The following is a 16,520-nucleotide window of genomic DNA, read 5'->3' on the forward strand; positions in this document are numbered from 1 at the left end:
GTTAAGTTTAGAATTGATTACAAACTGCTGCTACTTACGTACAAGGCTCTTAATGGTTTAGCTCCCATGTATCTAACTAGTCTTCTAACACGTTACAATCCTTCACGCTCTCTGAGATCACAAAACTCAGGACTTCTGGTAGTTCCCAGAATATCTAAGTCTACTAAAGGTGGTAGAGCGTTTTCTTATTTAGCTCCCAAACTCTGGACTAGTCTTCCTGATAGTGTTCGGGCTCAGACACACTTTCCCAGTTTAAATGTAGATTAAAATATAATCTAATAAAATATAATACTCATCTCTTTAGTCAGACATACACATAATACATCCCATAATATTGTGCTCTATAACACCAGACCAAATGCACATCATCATCTAGTGCTTGTTAATATTATGAACAGCAGATATGTTAATTCCTCTCCACTGCTTCTCTCTTTCTACCATCCCGAGGCATCCATAAATCGTACCAGCTCTGATCGTCTTCAGTGCCATGAAGATTTTGGACCTCCACTGAGATGAAGGCGACTCTGTGATGATCCTGAGACATCTAGAGATCTACCAGCTCCAGTTAGACTCTGCGATACTAAAGAGGAGATGTGAACTCCATGTGGTCTTTTACATCAATACAACATTTATCAGACTGTATATTTATAATCACACCCCCACTGTCACCCAGATGAGGATGAGGTTCCCCTTTGTGTCTGGTTCCTCTCAAGGTTTCTTCCTTTACCATCTAAGGGAGTTTTTCCTCCCCACAGTCACCTGAGTCACCTCAGACTTGCTCATTGGGGATAAATACATACACATTTAAATATAAATAATATTAATTTGGAATTTTTGTATTCTATCTTTATATTCTATTTATTTATTCTATCTTTTTATTCTATTTTGTATTTTATCTTTATATTATTCTTTATAATAACCTTTTGTTCTATGTTTATGTTCTGTAAAGCTGCTTAGAGACAATGTCAGCTGTTAAAAATGCTACACAAATAAATTTGAATTGAATTGAAAGTTAATAAAGATTTAAAACATCTTTTTTTTGTTTGCATCACAGAGCTAATAAAGTGACGTATCTTCTCGGAGCGTCCTTCATGTTTCTCTTTAGCAGCTCTGGTACCTGGAATAGGACAAAAATGCTGCATCATGAACTGACATCATGACAGGTGTTCTGATTTCACTATGATTTTATGATTTTCTGACCTTTGATATTTGTTTAGCAACACAGACGCAACTCTACAGGTGAGTGAACAACGATGCTTCATTATTTCTCTCAGAATTTTAAACCTTACATTTTTTATTAACTAAAGGTTGAAAAAAATGTGAAAATCAGTGTTTTTTTTATTATATTAAGAATGAGTTAGTTGTCAGGGTTACAGTTAGATGTGCGGTCGTCTCTTTCTGTTATCATGTACAGACGTCATGTCAAACTTGTAAAATATTTTTATAATAGGAAAAAATGTAAAAGTCCTGCAGAGTTTAAAAGTCCCTTAAAATGACACCGAATCTTTTTTTTATTATATATATATATAATTTAAAAACCTTTACACTTTTATACTTTATATTTTTAATTTTTAGAAATGTACAATTATTTATTTTTCTACTTTACTGTTATGAACGATAGTATATACTTATTTATGCATTTTTTTTTTTTTACTTTTTTATTATGCAAACAGACAATTACAATATTTACAGAAGAGAAATTAGATGCAAAATACATGTGTGTGTGTGTGTGTGTGTAACTGTAAGTGTAACTGTAAATGTAACTGGGTGTGGGAGTGGAAATATATGAATAAAGGAGCATGTAGGGAAGTACAACAGACAATAATAATGATGAAGATAATAGTATTACACACAATAAATAAATAAATAAATAAATAAACAACAACTGGAAAATAGGGTATGAGGAAGGTGACAATATCAACAGTAATAGCAATGTTATTATTATTAATAATAATAATAACAATAATAATAAATCAATCAATTTAAATTTTTCTAATTGTCCGGTCATAATTGCAGGTGATTTCAATACAATCCAACAATAGATAGATGTAATAGTTTAGGCAATAAAAGCATTTGGAAATCTGCAGAAACCATGAAACAGTCCATGAGTGATTTTGGTCTTGGCGATAGTTGGTGTCTACTGTACAGCATCCTAACAGTAAAGAATGCTCATTTTTCTCACCAGTACACCACTCATATTCCCGCATTGACTTCTTTCTTACCAGTAATTCTATCATATCAAATATTTCTGATTCAAAGATTCATCCAATAGCCATCAGTGATCATCAGTGAAATGGAACACAACTAGTCAACATAGACACACTACCAGATGGCGATTTAACACATCTCTTCTGAAAGATCATGATTTTGACATTTATTTCAGAAGAGAGTGGACATGCTTTTTAGAGATGAATGACTCCCCGGAAACATCTCCATCTCTTCTGTGGGAAACAGGAAAAGTGGTACTAAGAGGAAAAATTATTTCATTCTAAAAAAAAAGAAGAAAAAAATCAACAAGTAGAATTGGAACAAAAAATTCAACAACTAGAAGACATTAAGATAAATAACCCAACAGAAGAAACACAGGATTCATTAAGAAAATATGAACTCAAATTGAACAAATTAATCAATAAACATACACAATTCCTAATTCATAGGCTACTGCAAGTAAACTTCCATCATAATAACAAATCTGGTAAATATTTGGCAAATCAAATCAAACAAAATAAGGAAAAAGCGACGATTCCAGTGATTATAGACACAGCAGGGAAATCCACCAACTCACCAGAAGAAATAAATCAAATCTTTCAAAATTTTTATAGTAAATTATATTCATCCGATAAAGACCCAGATCAGAAAGACATTGACTCATTTCTCAACAATATAAACCTACCTCAACTCAGTAAACATCAAATAAATAATCTCCCTTATCAGAATATGAACTTTTGGTCCATATTTTCACCACTCTTTATCTGTATGATTACTGAATCAAAACAAAAATCAAAACTCCCAGATAGTATGAACTAGGGTTGCAAAATTCTGGGAATTTTCAAGGCTGGAAACTTTCCATGGGAATTAAACTGGGATTTAAAAAAAAAATGCATAGTTGCCTATAACAAGGAACTTAAATGTAGTTAAAAAAAATCTTAACAGCATAATTTTGTTTAAAACAACAAGATTTAATGCAATTTAAGTTGAATTTGTACCCTGCGTTCCTCGGTCACTTGCACACAGCACACTGCTTACTGGAGGGCCATTGAGGCCAAACCTACGGTGGCCGGGAAGTGCAAAACACATTAACAAATCCGAAAACACATTAACAAATCCGAAAACAAATTAACAAATCCGAAAACACATTAACAAATTAGAAAACAAATTAACAAATCCCAAAACACATTAACAAATTAGAAAACAAATTAACAAATCCCAAAACAAATTAACAAATCCCAAAACAAATGAACAAATCCCAAAACACATTAACAAATCCCAAAACACATTAACAAATCCCAAAACAAATTAACAAATCCCAAAACACATTAACAAATCCAAAAACAAATTAACAAATCCCAAAACACATTAACAAATCCCAAAACAAATTAACAAAACAGAAAACACATTAACAAATCAGAAAACACATTAACAAATCCGAAAACACAACGACAAGTCAGACAACCCAGAAACGGTAGTGTATCGTTTTTGAATGGAAACTTACCGATCATTGGACAAGACACCTGTCACTCAAGATATACAGGTATGGAATCTTATGTGTAATGTGTAAAGTTCTCCGTTTAAATAAAGTTCTCCGTTCAAGAAAATAACAGAATTAATCCACAGTAATCCATTCCATCCATCCATTCCAACTTTTCCCTGCGGCAGACTGTTGAACTTCATGTATACTTTGAGTGACAGGTGTCTTGTCCAATCACAAACTATACCAACCGCTTCCGGGTTGTCTGAAATGTCCTTGTGTTTTCTGATTTGTTAATTTGTTTTCTGATTTGTTAATGTGTTTTCTGATTTGTTAATGTGTTTTCTGATTTGTTAATGTGTTTCATGCACCGATTCAGACAACCCGGAAGCGGTAGGTATAGTTTGTGAATGGAATCATTGGACAAGACGACTGTCATTAAAGATATACAGGTGAATGAAAGGAGTCTCGTCCGATGATGGTAAGTTTCCATTCACAAACTATACCAACCTCTTCCGGGTTGTCTGACTTGTTAATGTGTTTTGGGATTTGTTCATTTGTTTTCGGATTTGTTAATGTGTTTTGGGATTTGTTAATTTGTTTTCGGATTTGTTAATGTGTTTTCGGATTTGTTAATGTGTTTTGGGATTTGTTAATTTGTTTTCGGATTTGTTAATGTGTTTTGCACTTCCCGGCCACCGTACAAACCCCCTGCAGGTACTTACATTCTTCCATAACATGCACAGTAACACTGTATTTTAGGGTCATTTAACTAGTTGCTTATTAGCATGAATATTAATAGAATATTGGCTATTTATTAGTACTTATTAAGCACATATTAATGCCTTATTCTACATTACCTTATTCGTTCACTCACTCATTTTCTACCGCTTATCTGAACTACCTCGGGTCACGGGGAGCCTGTGCCTATCTCAGGCGTCATCGGGCATCAAGGCAGGATACACCCTGGACGGAGTGCCAACCCATCGCAGGGCACACACACACACTCTCATTCACTCACACAATCACACACTACGGACAATTTTCCAGAGATGCCAATCAACCTACCATGCATGTCTTTGGACCGGGGGAGGAAACCAGAGTACACGGAGGAAACCCCCGAGGCACGGGGAGAACATGCAAACTCCACACACACAAGGTGGAGGCGGGAATCGAACCCCCAACTCTGGAGGTGTGAGGCGAACGTGCTAACCACTAAGCCACCGTGCCCCCTTTGTGTTTATATAGTGTTCGAATTTTGCGATGATTGCGTTGTCGGTTGTTGTTGTTGTTAGATCTGATACAGTGAACACGGTGAACACGGTGAACACGGTGAACACGGTGACACTCTGTACTGTTTCCGTTGGTAATGTGAGTTGTTTTATCATGAAATCCTTGACTGATTTTTCGGGGTGGTCCGGAGTTTGTTCCTGGATGCCTGCAAAAACTAAATTGTCGCTCATGCTGCGCGATTGCAACTCCATAATGTTTTCTTTCATGGTTTTGTTTTCGGCGACAACGGAAGTGAGTTGAATGGTAAGTGCTTGTATGGAGTCCTTTAAAAAGTTATTTTCTTTAGTGAGAGTGTTTGTTCTTGGCTGAATGCTAAGCTGGAATCCAGTCCAGTGAGTTTTTTATTTTCGATTGATAGCAAAATGTCGCTTATCTCAGTGCAGCACGGCGGTTTGGGTGACGTGGACGGTTTGGGTGATGTGGACGGTTTGGGTGACGTGGACGGTTTGGGTGACGTGGACGGTTTGGGTGACGTGGACGGTTTGGGTGATGTGGACGGTTTGGGTGACGTGGATGGTTTGGGTGGCGTGGACGGTGTTGTACTTGGGCTGAAAGGTGAACTGGGACGAGGTCTCTTAGAGGTTGGAGTGAAGTTACCTTTACTTTTACTTTTTTGTTGTGATCTGGTTTGTCCCTGTTCATGGTGCAGCAGAATGTGTTGTAGTGCGCGTCGATATATTCTTCGAGACGATCCAGGTTGTATAATATTATAATCCGGTTTTGAAACTGAGAAAAAAGACGAAATGAGAGAAATGTGGAAGGGGAGGAAAAACGAGAAAAAACAAAACAAAACAAAACAAAATGTTGTAGGTATTTCACCTGGAGTTGTTTACAATCTAGCACACGGAAGTCGCCATCTCAGGTCACCTGGGGAACTAGAAAAACCTGTTTAAAGGGCTTATTATTTATGCATTTAAACAAATGTATTCATTTTTCTTCTCATTGTTTTCTCTGGTATAAATGTTTCCTTCAGGATCGATTAGATGTCTTAAACATATGTTACATTATACATTAACTATAAATTACTCATCAACTCTAATTATTACATTTTGGTTACATCTTTTTATTTAATTCTTTTTATTCTTTTGTCCAAGTCTATCCACATTATTATTATTGTTATATTACATTAACCTAATGTAATATATTATTACATATATAATATAATGTAATATTACTACATTATATAACTAATTGTAATATTATTGTTATATTACAGTAAACTATTACATTATTTTGCTCCTTTCATTAAGTTCCTTAATTTGCCAGCAGGAGGCGATGAGTGGTGAGATGAAGAGTTCCAGAGACGGAGGATGGGGATGGATGATCGTCGTCGCTTCCTTTGTTACAATGATCTGCACTCGCTCTGTCTCCAGGTGAGTTATGACACTTTGTGAGATTAAATATGCAAATGATATGCGCATGTTTAGAGTGGAGTCCAGTCCTGAGGTAAAGTTGCTGGTGTTCAGAGTCGGGTTCTAGATGAACTCCACGGAGACGGAGTTTAACACTGCAATGAGATGTACAGTAACACAAAAGTAAGAGACATTTACAAATAAAAAAAAAATGACTAATGTGCTGATGTAGAAATAAAAATGTTGAAGTGAATCTCACTGTTGTTGAGAATATCAGCTGTAAAAATGTTGTTTTAATTAAAACCCAACGCTAATTATTCAGCAGCTCAGACTGTAGTTCTGGCAGTTACTCGAGCACAACTTAATGAAGCCACGATACACTAAATGGAGGTGATGAAATGCTAATGTGTGTTTTCATTCATTCATTCATTTTCTACCGCTTATCCGAACTACCTCGGGTCACGGGGAGCCTGTGCCTATCTCAGGCGTCATCGGGCATCAAGGCAGGATACACCCTGGACGGAGTGCCAACCCATCACAGGGCGCACACACACACTCTCATTCACTCACGCAATCACACACTACGGACAATTTTCCAGAGATGCCAATCAACCTACCATGCATGTCTTTGGACCGGGGGAGGAAACCGGAGTACCCGGAGGAAACCCCCGAGGCACGGGGAGAACATGCAAACTCCACACACACAAGGTGGAGGCGGGAATCGAACCCCCAACCCTGGAGGTGTGAGGCGAACGTGCTAACCACTAAGCCACCGTGCCCCCCATGTGTGTGTGTTCAGTTAATAAAAATAAATCAGTCCTGGTGTTAATTCATTGCATTAAAACGGAGATAAAATGTGAGTGTCATTCTGACCTGGTGCTCATCTGCTACTTTCATCATTTCCCGCCTGTTACAGCAACAGTAGAGCTCATTAGCGCCGGGTTACGTCTGTAAACGTTTCAACACGTGGCTACTGATCGTGACTTATCAATATTTCTTATGCAAGACACAATGAGAATCTTCTTGTTGTTGTCGTAGGTGTGTGTCGATCTTCTTTGTGGAGTTTCAGATGCACTTCTCCACAGATTACTCCACAACTTCCTGGATTATCTCCCTGCTGGAATGTACCACTATGCTCTGTGGTAAGAAAGATCATCTAGAACATCACAGGATTCACTGAAAGAAAAAGCAGCACATTCCATGAACTCTAGTAAACTTAAACTTCATATTTACATTTAGAGAGGTGACTTTTTATCCATTTATATATACCTTCAGCGTGACTTTCAGAACATTGGAAAAACAATCACACACCAGTCAGGATGTGGCCCAGATGTTGATTGACAGCATGCCAGGGCGAATTGCAGATGTCTTGATAAAAAAGGGTCAACACTGCAAATATTAACCCTAACCCTAACCCTAACCCTAACCCAACTTTATGTAAATGTTAATAAAAGTGTTTGACACTTATGAAATGATGTAGTTTGTAATTATACTTCAGTAACATCTGACTAAAAGACCTAAAAACACTGAAGCAGGAGACTTTGTGAAAATTAACATTTGTGTCATGAAACTTTTGTCCACGGCTGTACAGTATAATACCGGCGCATGAAAATGCCTCATTGTAATAAATAAATAATAAATGTTATGAAACCATGTATGTAATATGTCATGATATTATTAATAGACGTTTAAGTCACCCATTCTGACCTGGATAGACATTATCCCCATGTGTTTATGTGTCTGTAGCTCCTCTAGGTAGTTACGTTGGAAACCGCTTGTCCACTAGAGTGGCAGTGATGACCGGAGGGTTTTTATCTTCTGTTGGACTTGCCCTCAGTTGCTTTGCCCCCAGTCTGCAGTTCCTGTATATATCTGTGGGGATTCTCACAGGTACGACACGTCACTTTGTATTTATAAGGTCAGAATGGCAGCTTGTAGACCTGCAAAGTCACGAGGACATTAAAGTGGCAGTTATTGCAGGATTGTGTGAGTAGGAATGTGTAAACCTCAGTATAGTGCGAGTGGGGCTTTGTGTAAACCATTTACTAGGCTTACACCAACCTGACAAGCTTTACAGTGGTACGAGCTGGAACTTGTATACCTCAGGATTGTAGCAATAGGGGCTTATGGTCATCAGAACAGTAAGGATATGCTTCAGCTTGTAATCCTCAAAATGGAGGTCGTAGTGGCTTGTAGTCCATAGGATGGTAAAAGCCAGAGATTCTAGTACCCAGTGAGGGAGGAGGAAAAACTTGAAGCTAGTAGGCCTCAGACTAGCAGGATTAAGGGTGGTAAACTGCAGGAGGGCTGGGGTAGGAGCTCATAGACTTCAGGTCAGTATTTACCTTACAAACAGCTTGTGGGCTTTGGGATGCCAAGAGAAGGAGACTGCAGGCTTTATAACAGCAGGAGTAGAAGTACAATCTCCTCAAACTCAAAATTCATTTACATCCTCTACAGGTTTGGGATTTGCCCTCAGTTTCACACCAGCAGTGGCAATTGTAGGAACCTATTTCAATGAGAGGAAGGCTTTGGCATATGGAATTGCCATGTCTGGAAGAGGCATTGGAACGTTCATCCTTCCTCCTCTTTTTCAGCACCTCATCAACCTGTACTCCTGGACGGGGGCTCTTCTTATCTTAGGGGGTCTTGTTTCAAACTTGTGTGTCTGTGGGTCTCTTATGAGGCCTCTAGTGGACCAAAGTAAAGGTGAAGAGGAGAATGTGAAAGCAATCCTGGATGAACCTCATGTTCAGGAAGACTCCTACCAAGAAGAGGTGAATGACAAAGAGGAAGAGCATGAGGAATCTTCAGAGGAACTAATATTAAAAGATACTGAGATGATGAGAAAGTTAAAAGATTCAAAGCAAGACACAAGCAGTGAGCCCACTAACTTAAAGGATTTATCAATTCTGAAGGATTCCAATCTGGTCACACAGCGAGCAGAATCAGGTCTTGGCAAGTCGGTCGTAGCTGAACTACAGATAGCTGACTTGAAGGTGCATGACTCAAAGCTAATCAACTTAATGCTACCTGACATGAAAAAAATGGATTCAAAATTATCTGAGTCACTGATGCTAGCTGAGCCAAAGCTAGTGACCCCAAAGCTACCCCAATCACAGACTCTTTGTGTGGTGGTGTCTTCTAAATGTTCTGGTTTGCTGATCAAGCAGTCAAGAAAAAGGACAAAACCGAAATGCTGTCTTTTTCCACAATCATCAGGCAAGCACAGCTTCCTGTTCACGCCTGACTTCCTGATGCTTGCAGTATCCTTCCTCTTCCTGGCATTTGGCTGCAGTGTGCCGATCATCTACCTGGTGCCGTATTCTCTCAGTGTGGACATCAGCCATCATCAGGCCGTCCTCCTAATGTCCATCCTAGGAGTTATGGGGATTGTAGGTAATATTGCTTTTGGATGGATCTCAGACAGGAAGTGAGTCAAGATCATAATCACATTTTTTCTCATCAGGTGTTAATATGTCGCATTGTTTTTTTGTTCTTTAGACATGAGTCTGTTTTCATATGATCTGTTTTCCTTTTGCTCAGGTGTGTGAGGACGTTTCGTGAAGTCACTTTTCTGATTGCAGTGGGGTTCGAGGGACTCAGTTGCCTCTTCATGCCCTTGTTAAGGAGTTTTTCCACACTCCTGATCTTCTCCGTTGTCTATGGCTTTTTCGACGGGGCCTTCATGGCTCTCATCCCTGTGGTCACGTGTGATATTGTAGGCTCCGCCCATTTGTCCTCAGCTCTGGGTGTGGTTGGCTTCTTGCATGCCATTCCGTACCTCATCAGCCCACCAATAGCAGGTGAGAGAACCGTTTAAGTATAGTTCAATATTTTTATAAAGATTCTGAACAAAACAATCCAGACTTTAAACATCCAGGATGCTCACAGACATGTTTAACTTTCTTACAACTGTGTGTTTCTCTTTGTTTGTCTGTCCATATATCTGTCTGTCTTCCTTTCACTTCTCTCTCTCTTTTCTTATCTGACTTTTCTTTTGTCTGTGTGTAACTTTCTATCTGTCCATCTGGTCTCTGTCTGTCTCTCTATCTGGCTTTCAAATCTGTCTGTATGTCTGTCTGTCTGTCAACATATCTGTGTGTGTGTGTGTGTGTGTGTGTGTCTCAGGTTGGCTGTTGGATCAGTCAGGCTCCTACACAGCACTCTTCCTCCTCAGTGGACTCTCACTGCTCTGTAGTGCTTTCATCCTGATTGCTCTGGCTTTACTGCGTCACTGCTGTAGGGGGCGCTCTGTCTCACTGCAGGACCAACACAAGGCATAAAGTCACTTACACAATGCAGCATCATTAAAAGCCCAGGAGAATTTCCTTGTCTGACCATCTCTGTCTATCTGTCTCTTTTTGTCTGTCTGTGTCTATACCTGTCTGTCTGTCCCTTTCTGTCTGTCTGTCCAGATGAGTGTGTAATAATAAAGTTAAATGTATATGGATATGAGTGCTTATCATCCCCGCTGTTTATCTAGTTAGCAGGTTTGCTATTAGCTAGTGACAGCAGTGCTACCAGAGTGCACTAGTCATGAGGTTTTTTATGAAGTTCTCCATCACAAAACATGTTCTTGATGTTGATGTTACTGTGAATTGCAATCACACAATGCAGTTCAACATAATAACTAGTCTGTTATTCTAAAAATAGTAAATAGTACTATTATATTTACTAAGAATAGTAAATATTCTCTCACTCATTTTCTACCGCTTATCTGAACTACCTCGGGTCACGGGGAGCCTGTGCCTATCTCAGGCGTCATCGGGCATCAAGGCAGGATACACTCTGGACGGAGTGCCAACCCATCGCAGGGCACACACACACACACTCATTCACTCACACAATCACACACTACGGACAATTTTCCAGAGATGCCAATCAACCTACCATGCATGTCTTTGGACCAGGGGAGGAAACCAGAGTACACGGAGGAAACCCCCGAGGCACGGGGAGAACATGCAAACTCCACACACACAAGGTGGAGGCGGGAATCGAACCCCCAACCCTGGAGGTGTGAGGTGAACGTGCTAACCACTAAGCCACCGTGACCCCCTAATGATAATAATAATAATAATAATAATAATATTCTACATGGCTATATGAAGCATGTATTCAGTTCAGGTTTATTTGTATAGCGCTTTTTACAATGGACATTGTCTCAAAGCAGCTTTACAGAACAATGTACAGTGTTATAGTGATATAACAGAACCACAGTGTAGAAATAACTGTGTAACATTTATTACTTTTGGCACAGGTTCCATAACACCAACATAGACAGTAAATCTATGGCACTTAACTCTATTTTATACTTTAACTATAACTTTAACTATTGTGCAGCCTGTTGGACATAAAGCAGCTATATAGAAATGTAGGTTTTTGTACATTTTATATTTATGCATAATAAGCAAGCTAGAGGTGAGTGTGTTGGAGAAACACTTCCTGAGATGACACGAGGAAGACCTTCCTAACGTCCGCTAGAACAATCTCCTGGTTCCCTGTGATGCTCTGTTTAGGTAGCACAGAATCTGGATAGATGGATGAACGGATGGATGGAAGGAAGGAAAGACTATTCAATGACGGAGACCAAAACATCTTGAGGCTATAAGCAGTTGCAGCCTCGAAGGAAAAACATTCAGGACATTGTTTATGATTGTTGTGTGGAAGGATAGAAGGTAACGTCTGGTCCATGTGGGTCATCGTCCTCATTAGAAGTGAGTGATGTTCAGGTGAAGATGTTGTCATAAACAAATATTTGTGGAACATCAAAAACATTCAAAAAACATCAAAGAGTCTTGAATTGTCCTAAAATAGAGTTTAAAACTATTGAGTTTAAAAGCTAGATGTTTCCATTCTGTTTCACATTTTCATTACATTGTCCTTCTTGGATGAGTTCAGACACCTTATCAGCTGTAGCCTTCATGTTCATGGAGATGAGACTCTCACAGAGTGTTTTGTAAGCTCCTTTCATGCCATGCTTCTGGTACCAGGTCATCAGCAGCTGATACGCACGTTCCTTCGCATCATGAGGATGTTCATCCATTATGTTGTCTATGGTGGCCTGAGGCAGCAAACCTTTCCATTTGACTAAAGTCCGGACCACCTTAAAACCCAGAATTTCCACAATTCTATGCAGAAACGGTTCCAAATTTGGATCTACTGAGAAAGACAAATGAAAACGTTTGAGTCTCAAACGGGAACAAAAAATATATTAGGTTGATTGTACGTTTATTGAGTCAACAGAAGGAGCTGAAAAATCTGTTATTAGAGGAAGCTTTGGAGCTTCAATTAAGAAAAATAGATATATTTTTTATTTTAGGCAAAATTAAGTAATAATAATAGTAATTATTTAAAAAAAAACAATAATACTAAATAAAGTGCAGTAAAAAACGTTCCACCTCTTTGAACCTAAACCTGTTTAATTTAGCCGATAAAGGACTGGACCCATGGGTTCATGCTAGTTTTTTAAAACACTAGCAATGCTAATTAGTTTACATAACGATGCAGCGGATAAAGCTAAATGTTTTACAGTAGTCCGATTTTATTAGCGTTAAAACGGTGCAGCCGAAATGATATACTACACTCATTCTGGCTAGTGAGTGATGCTAACAGAATAAAACCAGTAGCTAGTTGCTAGCTAGAATAAGCAGAAATCACACCGACCAACTATCTCTTAACAGCTGGATCTAGCTAACTAACTACAACAGAATCAGTCTTGTTGGCTAGTAAAACAAACTGCATTCTTATGGTATTTTACACCTTTAGTGTTCAGATAGGAGTTGGACAAAATAATAGGAACACCGTATTGTTATAGAGGTTAAGTGTGCAGGCTACTGCGAAGAAATTAATGTTGTTTATAATAAAAGAGATTAAAAAACTTACCATCCAACAGCATTTCTGTGTGCTGAGAAAAGAAAAAGAAATCTTGAAAATTTCAGAAATCAGCAGCAAAACCATTTAAATATCTAGAACAATTAGATTTGGAATAAAATTCTGCAGATTTAACACTTACTGGTTCCTCAGGTTGTTTAAAACAGAACATTTTGTTGTTGCGAAAAAAATATACGCACACTGCAGCTGTTATTATTATTAGGATGAAAGTCACCATGATGCTAATGAAATATTTCCCTGAAATATATAAACACACATTAAGATGTATTAAATAAATGCTTTCAGACTTTAACATTAATAAAAAAATCAAAATAATGTTATGAATTATTGTTTAACTGAGATTTTGTTCAGTGTGTTTTATACACCAGATAAAGCAGGTTTAAAAAAGATTCATAACGTTTTTTTACTTAAAAATAACAATCATATTTTTTATCCGTCTATAGTTACTACTATGTTCCTGACTTCTGTTCTAGCAGACAGTCTGACTGTTACACAGCGCTGAAACTGGAGACTCCTTCCATACATGTTACAGAAACATCCCCTTTCAGTAAAACTGTTGCTATAGAAACCATATCATATCGGAACGAGCCCATTAATATAAACCTGTGCTACAGAAATGCATGGACACCTGACAACCAATCACAATCCACCTCTTTAATGCTCCTGTAGACCATTTCAATGTAAACAGTAACAAACTCTTTCCCTCATTTTTGCTCATCTGGTCATGAAACATTTCCTGTGTCTCACACACACACACACACGCATACACACACACGCATACACACACACGCATACACACACACGCATACACACACACACGCATACACACACACACGCATACACACACACGCACGCATACACACACACGCACACGCGTGCACACGCATACACTCGCGCATACACACGCATACACACACACACACACACATACACACACATACACACGCACACACACGCACACGCGCGCGCACACATGCACACCAGAGATGGGGGACTCGAGTCATATGACTTGACTCAAGTCAGACTTAAGTTGCAAATTTGAGACTTGCTTGACAAATATTAAAAAAAGACTCGACTTGACTTTGACTTGACATTCAAGACTTGAGACTTACTTGTGACTTTTTCTTTTTTTTAAATCTGTTTTTAAACGCACACAAGAGCGTAATCTAACCACGTGATGCAGCAGGCAAGCAACCTACCAAACCAAACATCTGTATGACTTGCCAGTGACTCGCTTGACTCAAGCTACGACTTGACTTGACTTGACTCTCACAAAAATTGACTCGGACTTGCTTGAGACTTGTGACTTACACATGTGTGACTTACTCCCACCTCTGGCACACACACACACACGCACACACATACGCGCACACACACACACACTCACACGCACACATTGTGTTTTGTCTTTTGGAAATTAAAACACCTTTATTTCTGAACCTAAGTTAGTTCCAGGACTTCTGACCATCTGACCTGTAAACAAGTCTCCATTTGAACATTGATGTTTTAAATGAACGACTGTAATGTCAGAGTGTGTAATCAGTCTCTGATGTCATGAATGTGAACGTGTACACAACGACCCGGAAAAGGTTCAAGGACCAAAGACATTCTGTAACCCACACAGCCGCTGAAATGGTGTATAAACTGTAAATGTATTCAAATAAACATCTTTCAAACATCTTGTGCAGAAAAACTCATAACTCCGTTCTCAGACATCAGGACATTCAGATACGGTTCCAACCTTGAGATGTGTTCGTTTTCTCATGGCACTGTGTGTCATTGGTGGGAGTGCAGGGCTCTTTGACCCCATACTCTTCACACCTACAGGACAAAGCGAGAGAAAAAAGAGGACAATAGAATTAAAAATGAACAATCAAATAAAAAATATATACTGTTTCTCCATGCAAAAAATGCTTTAATTAAAGTGTAAATGTTTCAGAAAAATAAAAACGTATTTATTTTTTGTGTGTTTGTGTATATGTGTGTATTTGTGTGTTTGTGTGTATGTGTGTGTGTGTATATGTGTGTGTTTGTGTGTATTTGTGCATGTGTGTGTATGTGTGTGTGTATTTGTGTATGTGTGAGTTTGTGTGTATGTGTGTGTTTGTGTGTATGTGTGTGTTTGTGTGTGTGTGTGTACTGTATGTGTGTGTTTGTGTGTGTATGTGTGTATGTGTGTGTATGCGTGTGTATTTGTGTATGTGTGTGTTTGTGTGTGTATGTGTGTGTTTGTGTGTGTTTGTGTGTGTGTATGTGTGTTTGTGTGTATGTGTGTGTTTGTGTGTGTTTGTGTGTGTGCGTTTATGTGCGTTTATGTGTGTGTATGTGTGTATGTGTTTGTGTGTGTATGTGTGTGTGTATGTTTGTATTTGTGTATGTGTGTGTTTGTGTGTATGTGTGTGTGTATGTGTGTATGTGTGTATTTGTGTATGTGTGTATGTGTGTATGTGTGTATGTGTGTGTGTGTGTATATGTGTGTATGTGTGTACGTGTGTGTATTTGTGTACGTGTGTGTTTGTGTGTGTGTATGTGTGTGTATGTGTGTGTTTGTGTGCATGTGTGTATGTGTGTGTGTTTGTGTGTGTGTGTGCATGTGTGTATGTGTGTATGTTTGTATTTGTGTATGTGAGTGTTTGTGTGTATGTGTGTGTATGTGTGTGTGTGTATGTGTGTATTTGTGTATGTGTGTTTGTGTGTATTTGTGTATGTGTGTACGTGTGTGTGTATGTGTGTATTTGTGTATGTGTGTGTTTGTGTGTATTTGTGTATGTTTGTGTGTATTTGTGTATGTGTATGTGTATTTGTGTGTTTGTGTGTATTTGTGTATGTGTATGTGTATGTGTATGTGTGTATAAAGGTGTTGTTGTAGACGTACGTGCTGCACTGGTAACAGACTTTACACTCGTCCCCTTTATGGCAGTAATGACCGTCCTTACAGCGGCACACGGTGTTAGAGGAAAGGGAACATCTCATTTGTACCTCCATGTTCTCTACAGATGAAAGACAAGAAGAGATGATGAGAACAAACACATTGGGATGAAGATCAGTATGAAGATTAGTGACATTAATAACAGGTAATAAAGAGGAGCATCACAGGGTGTGTGTGTGTGTCTGTGTGTGTGTGTGGGGGGGGTGTTAATTAAAGTATTCCATGTTATATATTTTACACTCTGATGGTTCACAAACGCAGTTCTGTTCTCACTCACACTATCAGCTATAAACAGTGTTTCCCTCATCAGCATCTCTTCATTCAAGTTAATAAGAGAAATAAACACAGCTTGTTACATCACACT

At 38.6% G+C, this 16,520-nt stretch overlaps 2 protein-coding genes across 8 annotated transcripts in view; one reads left to right on the forward strand and one right to left on the reverse strand.

Moving 5' to 3' along the window:
* The first annotated feature begins 1,223 nt into the window (after positions 1-1,223).
* Positions 1,224-10,786, forward strand: slc16a12a (solute carrier family 16 member 12a). 6 transcript variants are annotated; one of them, XM_060879171.1, is made up of 7 exons: positions 1,224-1,239; positions 6,248-6,354; positions 7,372-7,475; positions 8,080-8,223; positions 8,794-9,766; positions 9,880-10,139; positions 10,465-10,786. In XM_060879171.1, exons 2-7 carry the CDS (start codon positions 6,257-6,259, stop codon positions 10,617-10,619), a joined length of 1,734 nt encoding a protein of 577 aa, XP_060735154.1. In that variant the 5' UTR covers positions 1,224-1,239; positions 6,248-6,256; the 3' UTR covers positions 10,620-10,786. The 6 variants fall into 6 exon arrangements, with proteins under 6 accessions (XP_060735154.1, XP_060735152.1, XP_060735149.1 ...); XM_060879169.1 differs by having other exon boundaries at positions 1,227-1,239; positions 6,251-6,354; XM_060879166.1 differs by lacking the exon at positions 1,224-1,239 and adding an exon at positions 5,414-5,562 and having other exon boundaries at positions 6,251-6,354.
* Positions 10,787-11,446: 660 nt separating this feature from the next.
* The window catches only part of fas (Fas cell surface death receptor), an 8,462-nt gene continuing 3,388 nt past the window's right edge, over positions 11,447-16,520 (reverse strand). Inside the window, exons 4-8 of one of the 2 annotated variants that reach the window (XM_060879173.1) lie at positions 16,103-16,217; positions 14,969-15,048; positions 13,349-13,464; positions 13,219-13,240; positions 11,447-12,495 (exon numbers count right to left, since the gene is read on the reverse strand). In XM_060879173.1, coding sequence (XP_060735156.1) covers positions 12,176-12,495; positions 13,219-13,240; positions 13,349-13,464; positions 14,969-15,048; positions 16,103-16,217 — 653 coding nt within the window. In that variant the 3' untranslated portion in view covers positions 11,447-12,175. The remainder of the gene's footprint in view (positions 12,496-13,218; positions 13,241-13,348; positions 13,465-14,968; positions 15,049-16,102; positions 16,218-16,520) is intronic. The other variant, XM_060879174.1, reaches the window with a different exon arrangement.

This window comes from Tachysurus vachellii, chromosome 10, assembly GCF_030014155.1.
Source record: "Tachysurus vachellii isolate PV-2020 chromosome 10, HZAU_Pvac_v1, whole genome shotgun sequence".
NCBI lineage: Eukaryota > Metazoa > Chordata > Actinopteri > Siluriformes > Bagridae > Tachysurus > Tachysurus vachellii.